Consider the following 18,311-nt stretch of genomic DNA (forward strand, 5'->3'; position numbering starts at 1 on the left):
AATCTTTAGTCTAGTTGAAGGCTGCAGATGTTCAGACCCTATCGTACGAGGAAAATTATTCGGTATTGATATAATAAACGCTGTTAATTGGATGATTTAATACCGAACAGTCTTCCTTCATAAAGTTTTCATTTATGGATTATCGCATCCCAAATCATTTCACATATTGCAAATTACTCAAGGTGCCACAATTATGCGGCCATTCTGCTATTATCTTACCAATTTTTGTAAAGTATGTTTAAGATGGTGACTTTTTGTGTGTCTATAGATCATAGGACATTACAGCGCAGTACAGGCCCTTCAGCCTTCAATGTTGCGCTGACCTGTGAAACCAATCTGAAGCCTATCTAACCTAGACTATTCCATTATCATCCACATGTTTATCCAATGACCATTTAAATGCCCTTAAACTTGGCGAGTCTACTACTGTTGCAGGCAGGGCCTTCCACGCCCTTACTACTCTCTGAGTAAAGAACCTACCTCTGACTTCTGTCCTATATCTATCACCCGTCAATTTAAAGCCATGTCCCCTCGTGCTAGCCATCACCATCCGAGGAAAAAGGCTCTCACCCTATCCAATCCTCTGATCATCTTGTGTGGAAATGTTTGCCTTTATTTGCAAAACTATTCATTGTTAACTAATGCCTCTTAACTTCTGCCAATTTAAATACTTGGGGGTTCAGAAAAGTCACAAATTCGTGTGTTAACAAAGTGTGGGGCTGGATGAACACAGCAGGCCAAGCAGCATCTTAGGAGCACAAAAGAAGCTGCTTGGCCTGCTGTGTTCATCCAGCCCCACACTTTGTTATCTTGGATTCTCCAGCATCTGCAGTTCCCATATTCTCTGTTACGCATTTGTGTGTGCTGTGACTTTTGGTTTAATGGAACAGTGATACGTTTTGAGAATACTGATTAGTTCTTCTAACTCTGTTTTTGTACAAGTCAAAATATTCCAAGTGGTAACTCAGTTCTGAAGAAAGGTCACTTGACCCAAAACGTTGACTCTACTTTATCTGCACAGATGCTTCATGACCAGATGCGTATCTCCAGCTATTTCTATTTCAGATTTCCACCATCCGCAGTTCCATTTTTGTTTATTAAAGATAAATATAGGTCACTAGGGTCAGGAAAAAAGGAATTTATAATGTGGAATAAAAAGACAGCAGATCAATTAATACATACTTTTAGCTTTATACACAAAGGAAGACACAAATAACATCCCAACGATATGGAGCAATATAGTGCTTAGTGGGAAGGAGGAATTGAAATAAAATTAATATTAATAGGGAAATGATGTTGGGAAAACTAATGTGTGAGTAAAAGGCAAGTAAATCCCCAGAGCCTGATAAGCTTCATGTCAGAGTACTTAAGGAAAATGGTGCCAGAGATAGCAGGTGTGGTAACAGTCATCTTCCCAATTTTTTAAAACTCTGGTATGGTTCCTATAGATTGGAGGACAGCTAACATAACCATATTATTTAATAAGAGAGGCAGAGAGAAAACAGAAAATTATAGACTAGTTAGCTTATATTGGTAGTGGGAAAATACCAGAGTCCATTATAAAAGATCTAACAGCAAAGCACTTGAAAGAAAGATTGTGACAAGACAGGCCAGAAATAGCATGAATTTATGAAGGGAAACTAGTGCTTGACAGATCTGTTGGAATTTGAGGATTTAACCAATAGAGTGGATAAGGGAAAGCCTGTGGATATGGTTTAGTTGGATTTTCAGAAGGCATTTGAAAAGATCCCACATACGAGAACAGCATACAACATTATAGCATATGGGACTGGAGAACAGTTTGGCAGACAAGGAACAATAAGTATAGATAAATGGGTCTCCTTCTCAATGGCAGGCAGTGCCTAGTGAGGAACCACAGTGACCAGTCCTTGGATCCCAAGTATTCACAATAACGATTTAGATGATGAAACTATGTGTAATATCTACAATTAGATAAATTAGATAAAGCAGATAAATCAAAGTTGGATGGGAAGTATGCTATGAAGATGATGCAATGTATCTTCAATGTCATTTAGGCAAGATACGCATCCAGGCAAATACATGGCAAATGCAGTATATTGCAGATATGTGAAGTTATCCACTTTGGTAACAAAAAATGCAAGCAGATTATTATCTGAATGGTGACAGCTTAGAAAGGAGAGAGTGCAATGAGTCCTGGGTGTCCTCGTATGTTAGTCACTAAAATTTAACATGCAGGTACAGCAGGCAATGAGCAGGTAAATGATATAACGGCCTTCATAGCAACAATATTCAAGTACAGGGGCAAGATGTCTTGCTGCAACTAGACAGGGCATTGGTAAGATCATACCTGGAGTACTGTATGCAGTTTTGGTCACCTTATTTGAAGAATGCTCTGGCTACAGAGGAAGAGCAACCAAGGTTTCCTAGACTGATTCCTGTGATAGTGAGACTATAGGGAGGAAGGTAGAGACAGTAGATGTATGGAATGCTCAATGACTAGAGAATTTGAGGTTTTGGGTAAAAATAAGAAGGAAACGTAGATCTGGTGTAGGCAGCAGAGATCAAGTGAATCCCTAGAAGAATATAAAGGCAGTAGAAGTATACTTTGATGGAAAATCAGGACGGCAAAAAGTGGACATGAGATAGCTTTGGCAAATATGGTTAAGGAGAATCCAAAAGGAATGCTACAAATACATTAAGGACAACAGAGTAATTGGGCAAACAATAGGGCCCCTTAAAGATCAGCAAGGCCACTTGTGTATGGAACTGCAGGAGATGGGGGAGAATACCAAACGAGTATTTTCCATCAGTGTTTACTGTGCAGAAGGATACGGAAGCTACAGAACTTGGGGAAATAAATAGTGACATCTTGAAAATGTCCATTTAACAGAGGTGGTCATTCTGGATGTCTTAAAACACAAAGATGGATATATCCTCAGAACTTGATCAGGTGTACTCTAGAACTCTGTAGGAAGCTAGGGATGTGATTGCTGGGCTGAGCTATCTGTATCATCAATAGCCATAGGTGAGGTGCCGGAAGACTGAACATTGGATAATGCTGTGCCACTATTTAAGAAAGGTGGTAAGGAAAAGTCAAGGATCTACAGACCAGTGAGCCTGACGTCAGTGATGGGTAAGTTGTTCAAAGGAATTCTGAAGGACAGAATTTACACCTATTTGGAGAAGTAAGGACTGATTAGGGATAGTCAACATGACTTTGTGCATGAGAAATGGTGTCTCACTAACAATTGAGTTTTCTGAAGTAGTAGCGAAAGGGATTGATGAAGGCAGAGTGGTGGACATGATTTACATGGATTTCACTTAGACGTCCAACAAGATACCACATGGTAGACTGGTTAGCAAGTTAAATCACATGGAATATTGGGAGAACTAGTCACTTGGATACAAAACTGGCTCAAAATATTGGAAGACAGTGGCTGGTGGTGCAGTGTTGCTTTTCAGACTGGAGGCCTGTGACCAGCTGCGTGCCACAAGGATCAGTACTGGGCCTACTGCTTACTGTCATTTATGTGACCATAGGAGGTATGGTTAGTAAGTTTGCAGAATACACCAAAATTGGTGGTGTGGTACAGTGGACAACCAAGAAGGTAACCTCAGAGTACAACGGGTCTTTGATCAGAGGGCCAATGAGCCGAGGAGTGGCAGATAGAGTTTCATTAGACAAATGTGAGGTGTTGCATTTTGGAAAGGCATCTTAGGGCGGGGAATTTCACACTTAAAGGTAAGGTCTGGGGAGCAATGCTTAACAAACAGACCTTGGAGTGCAGGTTCACTGAAAGTGGCATTGCAGGTAGATAGGATTGTGAAAAAGACATTTAGTATGCTTGCCTTTATTGCTCAGAGCATTGAGTATAAGAGTTGGGAGGTCACGTTGCGGCCATACAGGACATTGGTTAGGCCACTTTTGGAAAACTCTGTTCAGTTCTGGCCTCCATGCTATGGGAAGGATGTTGTGGAACTTGAAGAGTTCAGGGAAGGTTTACATAGATGTTGCCAGGGTTGGAGGGCTTGAGCTATAGGGAGAGGCTGAATAGGCTGGGGCTATTTTCCCCTGGAGTGTCGGAGGCGGAGGGGTGATCTTTTGGAGTTTATAAAATCATGAGAGGCATAGACAGGGTGAATAGCCAAGTTCTTTTCCCCAGGGTCAGCAAGTCCAAAACTAGAGGGCATAGGTTTAAGGTAAGAGGGGAAATATTTAAAAGGGACCTAAGGGGGCAACATTTTCAAGCAGAGGGTGGTGCGTGAATGCAATGAGCTGCCAGAGGAAGTGGTGGAGGCTGGTACAATTACAACATTTAAAATGCATCCGGATGGTCTGTGAATGTAGGAGGAATGTTTAGTAAGTCTGCAGATGACACCAAAATTGGTGGTGTCGTGGCCAGTGTAGGAGGTTATGTCAGAGTATGACAGGACCTTGATCAGATGGGAAAGGAGTAGCAGATACAGTTTAATTTAGTTGAATGTGAGGTGTTGCACTTTAGTGAGGCAAATCAGAGTAGGACTTACACACTTCATATGGTAGGGTCCTGGGGAGTACTGCTGAACAAAGAGACCTAAATGTGCAGGTTCACAGATCCTTGAAGGTGGAGTCACAGGTAGACAAGGTAGTGAAGTAAGCATTCGATACACTTGCCTTTATTGGTCAGTTTGTTGAATATAGGAGTTGGGATGTCATGTTAGAGCTGCACAGGACATTGGTTATGCTAGTTTTGGAATATTGTGTTCAATCCTGAGGGGTATGGATGGGATGAATAACCTAGGTCTTTTTCCCAGTGTAGGGGCATCTAAAGCTACAGGACACAGGTTTAAGATGAGAGGGAAAAATTATAAAGGCACCTAAGGGGCAACTTTTTCATGCAGGGGGTGGCACATGTATGGAATGACCTGCCAGAGGAAATGCTGGAGGGTGGTGCAATTACAACATTTAAAAAACATCTAGATGGCTACATGAACAGGACTGGTTTAGATGGATGTGGGTGAAATGCAGGCAAATGGGAGTAGATTAATTTAGGATATCTGGTTGGCACGGACAAGTTAGACTGAAGGGTGTTTTTCAGTGCTACACAACTCTATAATTCCATGATTAGACAGGATAGATGCAGGAAGGACTGGGGGGCGGTCAGATCTTCCTGCCTGTACAACCCCATTAGAATCACTGTTCAATTCACATGCATAATTAACAAGCAGAAGACTGCATGATCACAAAAAAAATCTACCCAAGCAGAAGTGAAGACTACTAACATGCCTGATGTCACACTTAATAACACAGGAACATGCCCTGTAAGTTTAACCACTGTTACTAGCCCAAAATCACAAAATAAAAGCCAGAGAAATGCATCATATCACAGGATTCCCAAAAATGTTGAAGCAGGCCATTTGGTTCATCCACCAAACCTGCACATTTTGACTTTTAGAGGAAACCACAGCACCTGGAGGAAACACACACAGACATGGGCAGAACACACAACTCCATTCAGACAATCGCTGAGGCTGGAATCTAACTGGGGACCTGGAGCTGTGAGACAGCTGTGCTTATCACTGAGCCGAAGGTTATCACACACCCGAAGGTTGCAGGAACAGCAACTCATATTCCGCCTGGGAACCCTGCAGCCATATGGTATCAATGTGGACTTCACCAGTTTCAAAATCTCCCCTTCCCCTACTGCATCCCTAAACCAGCCCAGTTCGTCCCCTCCCCCCACTGCACCAAACAACCAGCCCAGCTCTTCCCCCCCCACCCACTGCATCCCAAAACCAGTCCAACCTGTCTCTGCCTCCCTAACCGGTTCTTCCTCTCACCCATCCCTTCCTCCCACCCCAAGCCGCACCCCCAGCTACCTACTAACCTCATCCCACCTCCTTGACCTGTCCGTCTTCCCTGGACTGACCTATCCCCTCCCTACCTCCCCATCTATACTCTCCTCTCCACCTATCTTCTTTACTCTCCATCTTCGGTCCACCTCCCCCGCTCTCCCTATTTATTCCAGTTCCCTCTCCCCATCCCCCTCTCTGATGAAGGGTCTAGGCCCGAAACGTCAGCTTTTGTGCTCCTGAGATGCTGCTTGGCCTGCTGTGTTCATCCAGCCTCACATTTTATTATCTTGGAATTCTCCAGCATCTGCAGTTCCCATTATCTCTTATCACTGAGCCACTGTGTTGGCCCTTTCAGAACTGGATCCATCCAGAGGACAGAGTAATGGCTTTTTCAGATATACATTTTACTTATTCACTTTGACATCATTGCAATCTAGGCTAACACTCACCGAATTCTCAATCATAATGAGTGCTTCCTCATAGTAGCACCAGACCTCGTCAAGAACCCGAGGTTCAATTTCTGTTAATCCTGTCGGGAGTGAGATCTGGACCAGGCTGTGGAGCAATTTGCTGTCAAGAAAGGATGCACGTTAAGTGCCTAATGACTATTCTCCAAAACATTAAAAGAAGGCTTTGATTCCGTCCTGGCAACAGGCAAGTCTTTTAAAAAAAAAATCTGTTAATTTGATTAAAAGAAGCACACAACATTCTTTAAAAAAAACTAGATCGGGTAATATCTGTTGAGAAATAACCAGTTATTATTTCATCAAAATTGCTTTAGGCACAGTTTTAAATTTGCAAATATGGTACAATTAGTTTTTAATGCTGTATCAGTGAAAATGGAAACTGCAGATGCAAACGGCCCCCCCGGGGACTTGTTCACTTACCTTCCTTCCTTACTTACTTAATCTGCTTGCTGCTTCTCCAAAGGCTATTCTTCTCCCACATTTACTGCATGACTGCTTTGCATTTTACTTAATGGGATTGTGGGAGGTGATTTTTCTCAGGTTGGTCACCCGAGTGGTTGGATCTTTACGATGTTTTGGGAATTTATCTATCCTAGTATATGGAGTGGTGATCTGAATTATCCACCAAAAAGAAAAAGCACCTTGACACCCCACACCAGACAAGGACTTGTCTAGAGATTAGAGTGAAGTAGTACAGTACATCCTTAAGACACATTTCTAGCAATGCCCCAACAGCCATAGGAATATAGTTTGGTATCACAGTAAAGAAGCCATTTTGCATGCTGACATTGAATGTTGATATTATTTACTGGCCTACAGATACAGAACACTGCAACATGTCTGATAGGTTTTAAGTAAGCACGGAGATGGTGAGATTGCTACGCAAGTGTGAAGACCAACACCTGTAACTGGGTAGTAGAGAGTTTAAAAAAAATTCTATAACACAGAAAACTAATAAAGAGGCAGATAAGAAAACGAAGGATAAGTTCATAAGCGATCAGAAATTGCTAGAAAAACTCAGCAGACATGGGATACTTGCATCTGTGAAGAGAAAATAGAGTTAACATTTCAGGTCCAACAACCTTTCTTCATGACAGAAGTGGTAGAAACAGTGGAACGCTATCTGATGTTTGTGGAAGGAAAGCCAAGAACAAAGGAAATTCAATTGGGCTTCTAGGTCGGAAGGGAAGGAATTAGAACAAAAGTTCAGGAAACAGTACAGCATACAGATCCACAAAGTTAGTGCCTTCTGAAATGGCCAAAAAAAATGCACTTAGTAATATCAAGATACAACATAAAACCATACAGACCACCTGACATTGTTCTAGGCAATGAAAAAGACAACGGCACAGACAGCCCTCCCGACCTGCAAGGTCTTCTTACTCACATCTGGAACACTGTGCTAAATTTAAGAGAATTGTCCCACACATTAGTCAACTAACAGAGTCACAGAATCACTGCGTCCTTCAGCAAGATTACTATTAAGATGGACAGGGTTCAAAACAGATTTACCAGGAAGATTCTGGGTACGGAAGGTTTGAGTTATAAGGAAATTCTGGCTAACCTGGGCCTTTTTTCACTGCAGCATTGAAGGTTGGAAGATAACCTTACAGAAGTTTATAAAATCACGAAAGGTAAAGATAGGGTTAATGGCAGTTTTTTTTTGCTGGGATGGTGGATTTCAATAGTCGGGGGCATATTTTTAAGGGGAGAAGACAGAAATTTTAAGGATGTCATCAGGGCAACTTGTTTTCCCCAACGTAGAAAGTGTTTCGCAATGAAATGAATTTCCGAAGGAAGTGGTGGATATGGGCACAATTACAACATTTAAAGAGACACTTGGATAAGCACTTGAATAAGAAAGGTTTGGAAGGATATTGGCCAGGAGCACGCAGCTTAGTTTGGGATTAATGTTCGGCATGGACTGATTGGATCAAAGGGTCTGTTTTCATACTGTATCTTGGAATAATCACAAACACCATGTCATACCCTATGCACTGCTGGCACCACCATCATCCCACAGTATGTCCCGTCCCATCATAAGGGGCTGTGGAGTAGAATCAGAGACAGTTGCCCTGGGCGCCCTCAAAAATGACACCAGGCAAATAAACTCCCATTCACAGGACAAGCATGGGCAATAAAATCTCCTGTTGGTTACTAACTACTTCTCTGCCCCCAGCTGATGACTCAGTACTATTCCATATTAAAATCAACTGGAGGATGCACTGATGGTGGCAAGGCCACAGAACGTACATCAACGGCATCTCCAACAGCAAGAATACTGATCAAGCTGGCCAAATCCTGATAGACGTTTCTGACAGACTGCACCCACAGCTGGTGGTGACATATCAAGTGGGAAAACAACGCTAGACTTTCTCCTTATCAATCTATACTGTCGATGACAGTGTCAGTAGAACTGATCACAAGCAGTCCTTGTGAAGATGATGACTTCACAATTTCAGACAGAAGATACTCTCCAGCATATTGTGATGCTGCCTCACTATGCTAAATGGGTTAGATTCAGAACAGATTTAGAGGGTCAAAACTCGACATCTATTTGGTATAGAGTGTCATCAGTCATCAGTCATCTGCAGATGACATGACCTGGTGTATTCCTTATGCCACTATTACCATTAGGCAAAGGGATCAACTATGGTTCAATGGAAATTGCAGAAGGACTTGCCTGGAACAGCACTGGGCACACCAAAAACTGAAGTGTCAAACATTTGAAGCTACAACACAGAACTACTCACAAGCTAAACAGTAGCGTACGATAACAGAGTAACAAACAATCCCATGAGCAATAGATCAAATCAACTTTCTACAGTCTGGTTGCATCCAGTTATAAATTGTGGTGGACAATTAAACAACTAATTAAAGGAGGCTGTTCCAAAAATATCCATATCGCTAATGATGGGGGTGCCAAAGTTCACGTAAATGAGAAGGCTGAACAATGTGAAACCATCTTCAGCCTGAAGTGAGAGTGGGCAATCGATCTTAGCCTTCCTGAGGTCCCCAACATCACACATGCCAGTCTTCAACCAATATTGATATCACATGGAATGAATCAAAAACTGCTGAAAATATCAGAGACTGAAAATGCAGGGAACCTTGACAATATTCTGCTAATAGCACTGAAGACCTGGAATCCAGAACTTGTCACAGCCTAGCCAAGCCATTCGAGTTACAACATTGGTGCCTACCTGACAATGTGGAAAATTGTCCAGTTATGCACTAACCACAAAACCAGGACAAATCCGCGTTGATAATAAAATGTGAGGCTGGATGAACACAGCAGGCCAAGCAGCATCTCAGGAGCACAAAAGCTGACGTTTCGGGCCTAGACCCTTCATCAGAGAGGGGGATGGGGAGAGGGAACTGGAATAAATAGGGAGAGAGGGGGAGGCGGACCGAAGATGGAGAGTAAAGAAGATAGGTGGAGAGAGTACAGGTGGGGAGGTAGGGAGGGGATAGGTCAGTCCAGGGAAGACGGACAGGTCAAGGAGGTGAGATGAGGTTAGTAGGTAGATGGGGGTGCGGCTTGGGGTGGGAGGAAGGGATGGGTGAGAGGAAGAACCGGTTAGGGAGGCAGAGACAGGTTGGACTGGTTTTGGGATGCAGTGGGGGGGGGGGAGGAAGAGAGCTGGGCTGGTTGTGTGGTGCAGTGGGGGGAGGAGATGAACTGGGCTGGTTTAGGGATGCAGTAGGGGAAGGGGAGATTTTGAAACTGGTGAAGTCCACATTGATACCATTAGGCTGCAGGGTTCCCAGGCGGAATATGAGTTGCTGTTCCTGCAACCTTCGGGTGGCATCATTGTGGCAGTGGAGGAGGCCCATGATGGACATGTCATCTAGAGAATGGGAGGGGGAGTGGAAATGGTTTGCGACTGGGAGGGCAGTTGTTTGTTGCGAACCGAGCGGACCCTGTTGCGGCTTCTTCTACATTGGGGAAACCAAGCGGAGGCTTGGGGACCGCTTTGCAGAACACCTCCGCTCGGTTCGCAACAAACAACTGCACCTCCCAGTCGCAAACCATTTCCACTCCCCCTCCCATTCTCTAGATGACATGTCCATCATGGGCCTCCTGCACTGCCACAATGATGCCACCCGAAGGTTGCAGGAACAGCAACTCATATTCTGCTTGGGAACCCTGCAGCCATATGGTATCAATGTGGACTTCACCAGTTTCAAAATCTCCCCTTCCCCTACTGCATCCCTAAACCAGCCCAGTTCGTCCCCTCCCCCCACTGCACCACACAACCAGCCCAGCTCTTCCCCCCCACCCACTGCATCCCAAAACCAGTCCAACCTGTCTCTGCCTCCCTAACCGGTTCTTCCTATCACCCATCCCTTCCTCCCACCCCAAGCCGCACCCCCATCTACCTACTAACCTCATCCCACCTCCTTGACCTGTCCGTCTTCCCTGGACTGACCTATCCCCTCCCTACCTCCCCACCTATCTTCTTTACTCTCCATCTTCGGTCCGCCTCCCCCTCTCTCCCTATTTATTCCAGTTCCCTCTCCCCAACCCCCTCTCTGATGAAGGGTCTAGGCCCGAAACGTCAGCTCTTGTGCTCCTGAGATGCTGCTTGGCCTGCTGTGTTCATCCAGCCTCACATTTTATTATCTTGGAATTCTCCAGCATCTGCAGTTCCCATTATCACAAATCCGCGTTGGTTGCTTACTATGCCGTAAGCCTACTCTTAGTTATCAGGCAACAGGCAAAAAGTGTCTCTGGATGCTGTCAAGTAGTTCCTGTTCAGTGATGGAGATAATGGGAATTGCAGATGCTGGAGAATTTGAGATAACAAAGTGTGGAGCTGGATGAACATAGCAGGCCAAGCAGCATTTTAGGAGCACAAAAGTTAGGGCTCCTCAGTGCGGCGTTAATCCAAACAGACACTGAGAAACTGAACTCAAGAGGGGAAAAACATTGACTACACTTAACATCAATGCAATATTTGACCAAGTGTAGCATTAAGAAACCCTAGCAAAGCAGTTTACAGTTGGAATTGTGGCAGCAGTGGATACATTCAATGGGCACAACGTTCGATGTCACTCAAAATTTCTCAGTTACAATAGCAGTGCCTGCACAAATGCAGCAAGAATTGGGCAACATTCAGGGAGGTAACATTTTGGCTGAGGAGCTTTTGCATGACCGAGGTAGCAACCTTTCTGTAAGCTAATAACTGAGTTCAAGTCCAACTTTAGAACAGTGTATTCATAGAAGGTGTGTTTATAATGCACCAGAGAGGCTGATTATCATCTTTTATATCTTTCAAAGACATATGACAGGAGTAACAGCAAGTGACGCTTCAGGTCAGTCATGTTTGATGCAAAATGGCACCATCAAGAAGACTAGATTTCAGAGAAGATTTCAAAATCATGATGGGCTTGGAGAGTGTGCATAGGCTGAAATGTTCCCATGTGGAAAAGGATCCACCACCAGGGACACAGGTTTTGAAATGTTTTACAAAAGAAGCAAATGCAAGATAAGAAAGAAGATGCTTTTAAACAGTGAACAGTAGGATATGGAATGCATTGCCTAGACATATGGTGGAGTCAGGTTGAATTGAGATATTCAGGAGGGTCTCATTCATGAAATGATCAGTTAAATAGAAATAATGTACGAGGGAATGGGGAAAAGACAGTAAATCAAAATACTCAGACAGCCAGTACAGGCCACAACAGCCCAAATTGCCTTCTGCAGCATAACAACGGTGTGATTCACAGAAGTGTCAGGTTTACCATCTCCAACAAGAGAAAACATACCACTTCTTTGAAATTCAATGGCATTACCATGGATCAGCCATAATCATCATGGAACTTCCCACTGTCCAGAAATCGAATTGGATCAGCCATATAAATAATGTGGCTACAGAAGCCAATTGATGACTGGGAATTCAGTAGCCCCAAGTCGCCTCCTGACTGTCCAAGGTTGTCCAGTTTCTACAATGCACAAGTCAAGAGCATCATGGGACTCTTTGCTTGCTCAGATGACTGGAGCACCAACAATATTCAAGATGTTCAATATCATTCAGGATAAAGCAGCCCACTTGATAGCTTTTCAACCTTTGACTGAAAGATTTATCATTGGTGCAGAGTATGAATAAAGCATGCTATATGCCACAGCCACGAACCATATCTCCTTCAACCTCCTAAACCCATGCCCACTACTACACAGATGGTTGAGCACTAACTACATGGCAGCACCACCAAATCCAAGGTTTGTTTCAAGCCACACACCATCCTGACTTGAAGCTATGATGCTGCATCTTCATTGTTTCCTGGATTAAAATCTGGGACTCCTGTATTATGAAGAACCTGTAACAAATGAGCTGAAGTAGGTCAAGGCAATGGTCTTCCCAAAGACAATTATGAATGGGCATCAAATGTTGAACTTGCCAGCAACATTCACACCTCATTCAAGAGCTGAGGGCTATAGAGAGCTGAAAGCCTTACAGGAGGAAAAAGGTGAAAGTACCATAATCATCGAATATGGCAACATAGAAAGTGGCTATTCACATCTCCATACCTAGGCATGTAGACGGCTCTCCATAATCATGAAAATTCATCCTTTAAAATTAATCCAACTCTCATTTGAATGCCTCAATTAAAACTGTATCTACATTCTCAAGCACTGCATTCCAGATCTGAAACTTTTAAGGTGTAAAACTATTTTTCCTTCAATCACAAGAATTGCTGGAGAAACTCAGCAGGTCTGGCTGCATCAGTGGACAGAAAGCAGAGTTAATGCTTCAGGTCCAGTGACTCTTCTTTAAAATTCCAACAGTTTCAGATTTCCATTTCCTTCTATTACCATTGCTTCTTTATAAATTACATTAAATCCATGCCTTCTGGTCTACATTTCTTCAACTAATCAGAAAATATTTCTCCCCATTATTTGAGGTGTCTGAGGGAGGTCTTTGAGGCAAGTGGTCATAATTCAATTTCAAATGCAACAAGATCTGGACAATATCCATGCTTGGGCTGATGCTTTACTCCATTAACACTCAGCAGCAGCAGTGTGTACTATCTACATGATTCAATACAAAAGTTTACCAAAAATCTCTATACAGCACCTTCCAAACCTATGACTACTCCACCTAGAAGGGAAAGGGCAGCAGATACACGGTAACACTACCCACCTGCGAATTATCCTCCAACCCATTCACCACCCTGACATGGAAATATATTGCCACTCCATAACTGTTGCCAGGTCAAAATCTTTTAATTCTGCAACCACTCCCCCCACCCCACCTCCTAGCCAAGGGCACAGTGGGTCAAACTACAGCACACAAAGCAGTTCACGAAGGCAGCTCACCACCACTACCTCCTCACCAACCCATCCCACGAGTGAATAACAACAACTTCAATCAATGTTGTCTCTGGCACATTTATTCTGGTTGCCATGAGTTGAAATATGTCTTCCCATACTATATCGTCTCTCATTTGTATAGTGTAGGAAAATGGTCAAGTTTGTGCTACAAGGATTATTGGTTCCCAGCACTCACCAGTGGAGTAATGTCTCATCGACATTTCTGGGCCTTTTTGAAAAATATGGCATTTGGTCTTGTTCTTTCGTTGGAAAAGAATTTTCCGTTGTTTCCTCATTATCCACACTCTTTTGTCATGGGTGGCTTCAACAAATTAAAGCTGTGCATGAATAACGTCAAAGAACTTGGAGTGATGTTCCAGTACATTAGCAAAACTTTGCTCAGTTTTTTGAAATGTGATCCTTATGTGTCATCCTTAAGCAAAGTTTCATTGTCTGAACACACATTTCTGCCAAATCCTTTGTGACTGAGTGATAAGGAGTTGATCCGATACCTGTGAATTCCGTTCTGCTTTAGATAGTCCGTAAATTCATGCGATATTAATTGGGGACCATTATCCCTCACACTAAAATTTGCAAAGAACTCTCCCAAACTTTCAATGATTTTCTTCGATAGCAACCTCAGGCCATTTAGTATGTGCATCAGCCACTAAGAAAAACATCTGCCCTTTAAAAGGTTCAATGCAGTCAATGTGGATTGTTTTGGCCTTTCTGGAAATTCTGATGGGTGTAATGGTACTAATTGAGGTAGACCGTGTCCCCTTATGCAAGCTGCACATTTTCCTACCTTCTCCTCAATCTGAGGTTGGGTTTTGGCCACCAAAAACTGCTTCTGCTATCTCCTTCATTTTGACAATACCACAGTGACCTTGTGAGGCCGAGTTACCATATGTTTCTTCAAGCTAGACTTGATATAATGAGGACCCTTACTCTTCAAAAGAGATATCCTGCTTCTATGGATAATTCTAGCTTCCACATGACTTACAGCTTCACTTCTGGGGCTGTTCCTGTGATCTTGCTATAAAGTGCCATGTCCATCACGTGATTGACGTGATCATTTCTAGTGTACTTCTAAACTTATCCTGCCATACTAAAATGTTCTCTACTGGCTCAAGGTAGAAAATGTCTCCATAAGGACTGTTTGTATTCGATTCAGTTGACAAAGGTAATCTAGAGTGTCCATCAGCATTACCAGATAAATTGGGTTGTTTATATGTAATTTTATAAGTTTGAGCAGATAGCAACAACACCCATTTCTGCAAATAGCTTGCTGCTAAAGACTATATGAGGTCCTAATATTGCAGACAGTGGTCTGGGAACCAACAGCTGGGGACTTGTTAATTTAAAGTTCCAACTATTTACTAGGTACTACTTCCCCAGTAATTGCAATTTTGAGTTCCTCCCTGCCATTCAATTCCTAATTTACTGCTCTTTGCAGGATACCACTTGTATCTCATCCAGCAAAGACCATTACAAAACATCAATTCGATTCATCTGCCATCTTTTTATCTTCCATTACTAATTCCTCAAGCTCATTTTCTCAGGACGAACACTTGCTGAGTTGATTCTTTCCGTTTTAAGTATCTGAAGAAAGTTTTCCTACATGCTTTTACATTTTTGGCTAACTTTCTTTTGTATTCTAACTTTTCCCCCCACATTAATCTTCACATAATTATTTGCTATCTTCTATGTTGTGTCTAATCTTCTGACCTGCCACCCACCTTTGCACAACTATTTGTCTTTTCAAAAGAGAAAGAACTGCAGATGTTGTAAACCAGAGACAAAAACAGAAACTGCTGGAAAAGCACCACAGGTCTGGCAGCTTCTATGGACAGAAATCAGAATTAATATTTCTGATCAAGTTCTAAGGAAGGATCATCCAACCCAATGCGTTAAGTCTGATTTCACTTCACAGAAGCTGCCTGATCTGCTGAGCTTTTCTGGCAATTTCTATTTTTGTATATTTCCCTTCTTTTCAGTGTTATACTGTTTTTGACATTTTTAGATAGGAACATCCCCTTAATTTGTACTACTAGTTATCTGTTCATTTGGAATGCTATGTGCATTTAAATAAAATGCCCTAAGTTTTATACAATTTTATTTATTTAGATAAATTCTGTAATTTTGCAATCTCTAGTGGTATCTGATTTGCTCTTAGATCTGCATTCTCCATTCCTTTTGTCTCTTTATCATTTTCCACATTAATTCCTCCCTCTGTTGCAAATTCCCCACATTTTAATTCACTACAACTTCCCAAATTTAGTCCCTGTCCTCCTTTTTTAATTTAAAACCTGCTCTAATTCGCTAAGTATGCAGTCTGCAAGCATTGTTCAAGTATATACTGTTCAAATGGTACAAATTTCACATTTGTCACATTAGTATCAGTCTCCTACAAACTAGAACCTAGTTCTCCCATATCAGGCCTTTAACTACTATTCATCTTTCCAGAGGTACCAAGGTGCAGAGCTGGATGAACACAGCTGCAGAGGAGCAGGAAGGCTGAAGTTTCGGGCCTACAGCCCATTCAGAAATGGGGAAGGGGTTTCTGAAATAAATAGGGAGAGAGGGAGAGGCAGATAGAAGATGGATAGTGGAGAAGATAGATGGAGAGGAGACAGACAGATCAAAGGAGGTGTGGATGGAGCCAGTAAAGGTGTGTGCAGTTGGGGAGGAGATAGGTCAGTCCAGAGAGGATGGGCAGGTCAAGGGGGCGGGATGAGGTTAGTAGGTAGGAGGTGGGGGTGGGGCTTGAGGTGGGAGGAGGGGATAGGTAGGAGGGAGGGACAAGCTGGGCTAGTTTTGGATGCGGTCAAGGAAGGGGAGATTTTGAAGCTTGTGAAATCCACATTGATATCATTGGGCTGCAGAGTTCCCAAACGGAATATGAGATGCTGTTCCTGCAACCTTCAGGTGGCATTGTTTTGGCACTGCTGGAGGCCCAGGATGGACGTGTCCCGCAACTTATCCCTCACACCCACTCCCCGCAAATAACATGCAAAACAGAATCCACCTCATCCTCACACACCATCCCACCAACCTCCGGATCCAACACATTATCCTCCAACACTTATGCCATCTGCAATCCGACCCATCACCAAAGACATTTTCCCCTCCCCACCCTTATCTGCTTTCTGGAGGGACCACTCTCTCCAGGACTCCCTTGTCCACTCCACACTCCCCTCCAGCCCCACCACACCTGGCACTTTTCCCTGCAACCGCAGGATGTGCTACACCTGCCCCTACACCTTCCCCCCACTCATCCCATCCCAGGCCCCAAGATGACTTTCCACATCAAACACAGGTTTATCAGCACATCTGCTAATGTGGCATATTGTATCCGCTGTTCCCGTTGTGGCCTCCTCTACATCGGGGAAACCAAGCAGAGGCTTGGGGACCACTTTGCAGAACACCTATGCTCTGTTCGCACTAAACAACTGCACCTCCCAGTCGCAAACCATTTCAACTCCCTTTCACGTTCCTCCGATGACATATCCATTCTGGGCCTCCTGCAATGCCACAACGATGCCACCCGAAGGTTACAGGAACAGCGACTCATATTCCACTTGGGAACCCTGCAGCCCAGTGGGATCAATGTGGACTTCATAACCTTCAAAATCTCCCCTCCCCATACTGCATCTCAAAACCAGCCCAGCTTGTCCCCACATCCCTAACCTGTCCTTCCTCCCACCTATCTCCTCCTCCCACCTCAAGCCGCATCCCCATCTTCTACCTACTAACCTCATCGCATCCCCTTGACCTGTCCATCCTCCCTGGCCTGACCTATCTCCTCCCTAACTCCCCACCTACACTCACTTTACTGGCTCCAAGGCCACCTCTTTGATCTGTCTGTCTCCCCTCCACCTATCTTCTCCTCTATTCCTCTTATATCCGCCTCCCCCTCTCTCCCTATTTATTTCAGAAAACCCTCCTCTCCCCCATTTCTGAAGAAGGGTCTAGGCCTGAAACACCAGCTTTCCTGCTCCTCTGATGCTGCTTGGCCCGCTGTGCTCATCCAGCTCTACACCTTGGTATCTCAGATGCTCCTGCATCTGCAGTTCCTACTATCCCATTCATCTCTCTAACCTTGTTTATTACATGCCAATCTGCACATGGCTCAACTAATAATTCCTGTATTATTGCCACTAGGTTCTCCTTCTTAATTTGATGCCTAGCACCTCATATTGGATATGCAGAATCTCTTTCCTCATTTTGCCCAAGTCATTGGTGCTTACACAGGCCAAAACAACATAATCTCCCCCTTCCACTGCAATTTCTTCTTCAGCCAAGACCGGTTAATGACACAAGCACTTTGACGATCGCTCTTTGCTATGGAGAACAGTATCAATCACCCCTAACTATACTGCCCTGATTACATCCCTTTTGGCTCCCCCAACTTGGACAATTACCTCGTGACATGGTCATTTAGCTCATCTATCCCACAGCCCCTGCTCTCATCCAAGAGAATCTCAAACCTGTGGGACAATTGCAGAGTCTGGTACTCTTGTCCTGTGGGTCTATTTACCTGCCTCACCTACAATCACATGTTCCTATCCCTGACCATTGATCATATCAGAAGCCCCATCTTAAGAGGTGTGACAGCATCCTGGTATAAAGAACCCAGGTCCCCCAAACCTAGACCTCTAACTTTTATGCCATCTTTTCAGCCACCCCATTTATCAGGTTTCCTTGTT

At 43.6% G+C, this 18,311-nt stretch overlaps 1 protein-coding gene across 1 annotated transcript in view; it reads right to left on the bottom strand.

Annotated features, from left to right (window-relative positions):
- Positions 1 to 18,311, bottom strand: part of tex11 (testis expressed 11) — a 330,058-nt gene that overhangs the window by 11,791 nt on the left and 299,956 nt on the right. Inside the window, exon 25 of the mRNA XM_059651258.1 lies at positions 6,267 to 6,387. Within this exon, the coding sequence (XP_059507241.1) occupies positions 6,267 to 6,387 (121 nt within the window). The remainder of the gene's footprint in view (positions 1 to 6,266; positions 6,388 to 18,311) is intronic.

The sequence above is a fragment of the Stegostoma tigrinum genome, chromosome 15, assembly GCF_030684315.1.
Source record: "Stegostoma tigrinum isolate sSteTig4 chromosome 15, sSteTig4.hap1, whole genome shotgun sequence".
NCBI lineage: Eukaryota > Metazoa > Chordata > Chondrichthyes > Orectolobiformes > Stegostomatidae > Stegostoma > Stegostoma tigrinum.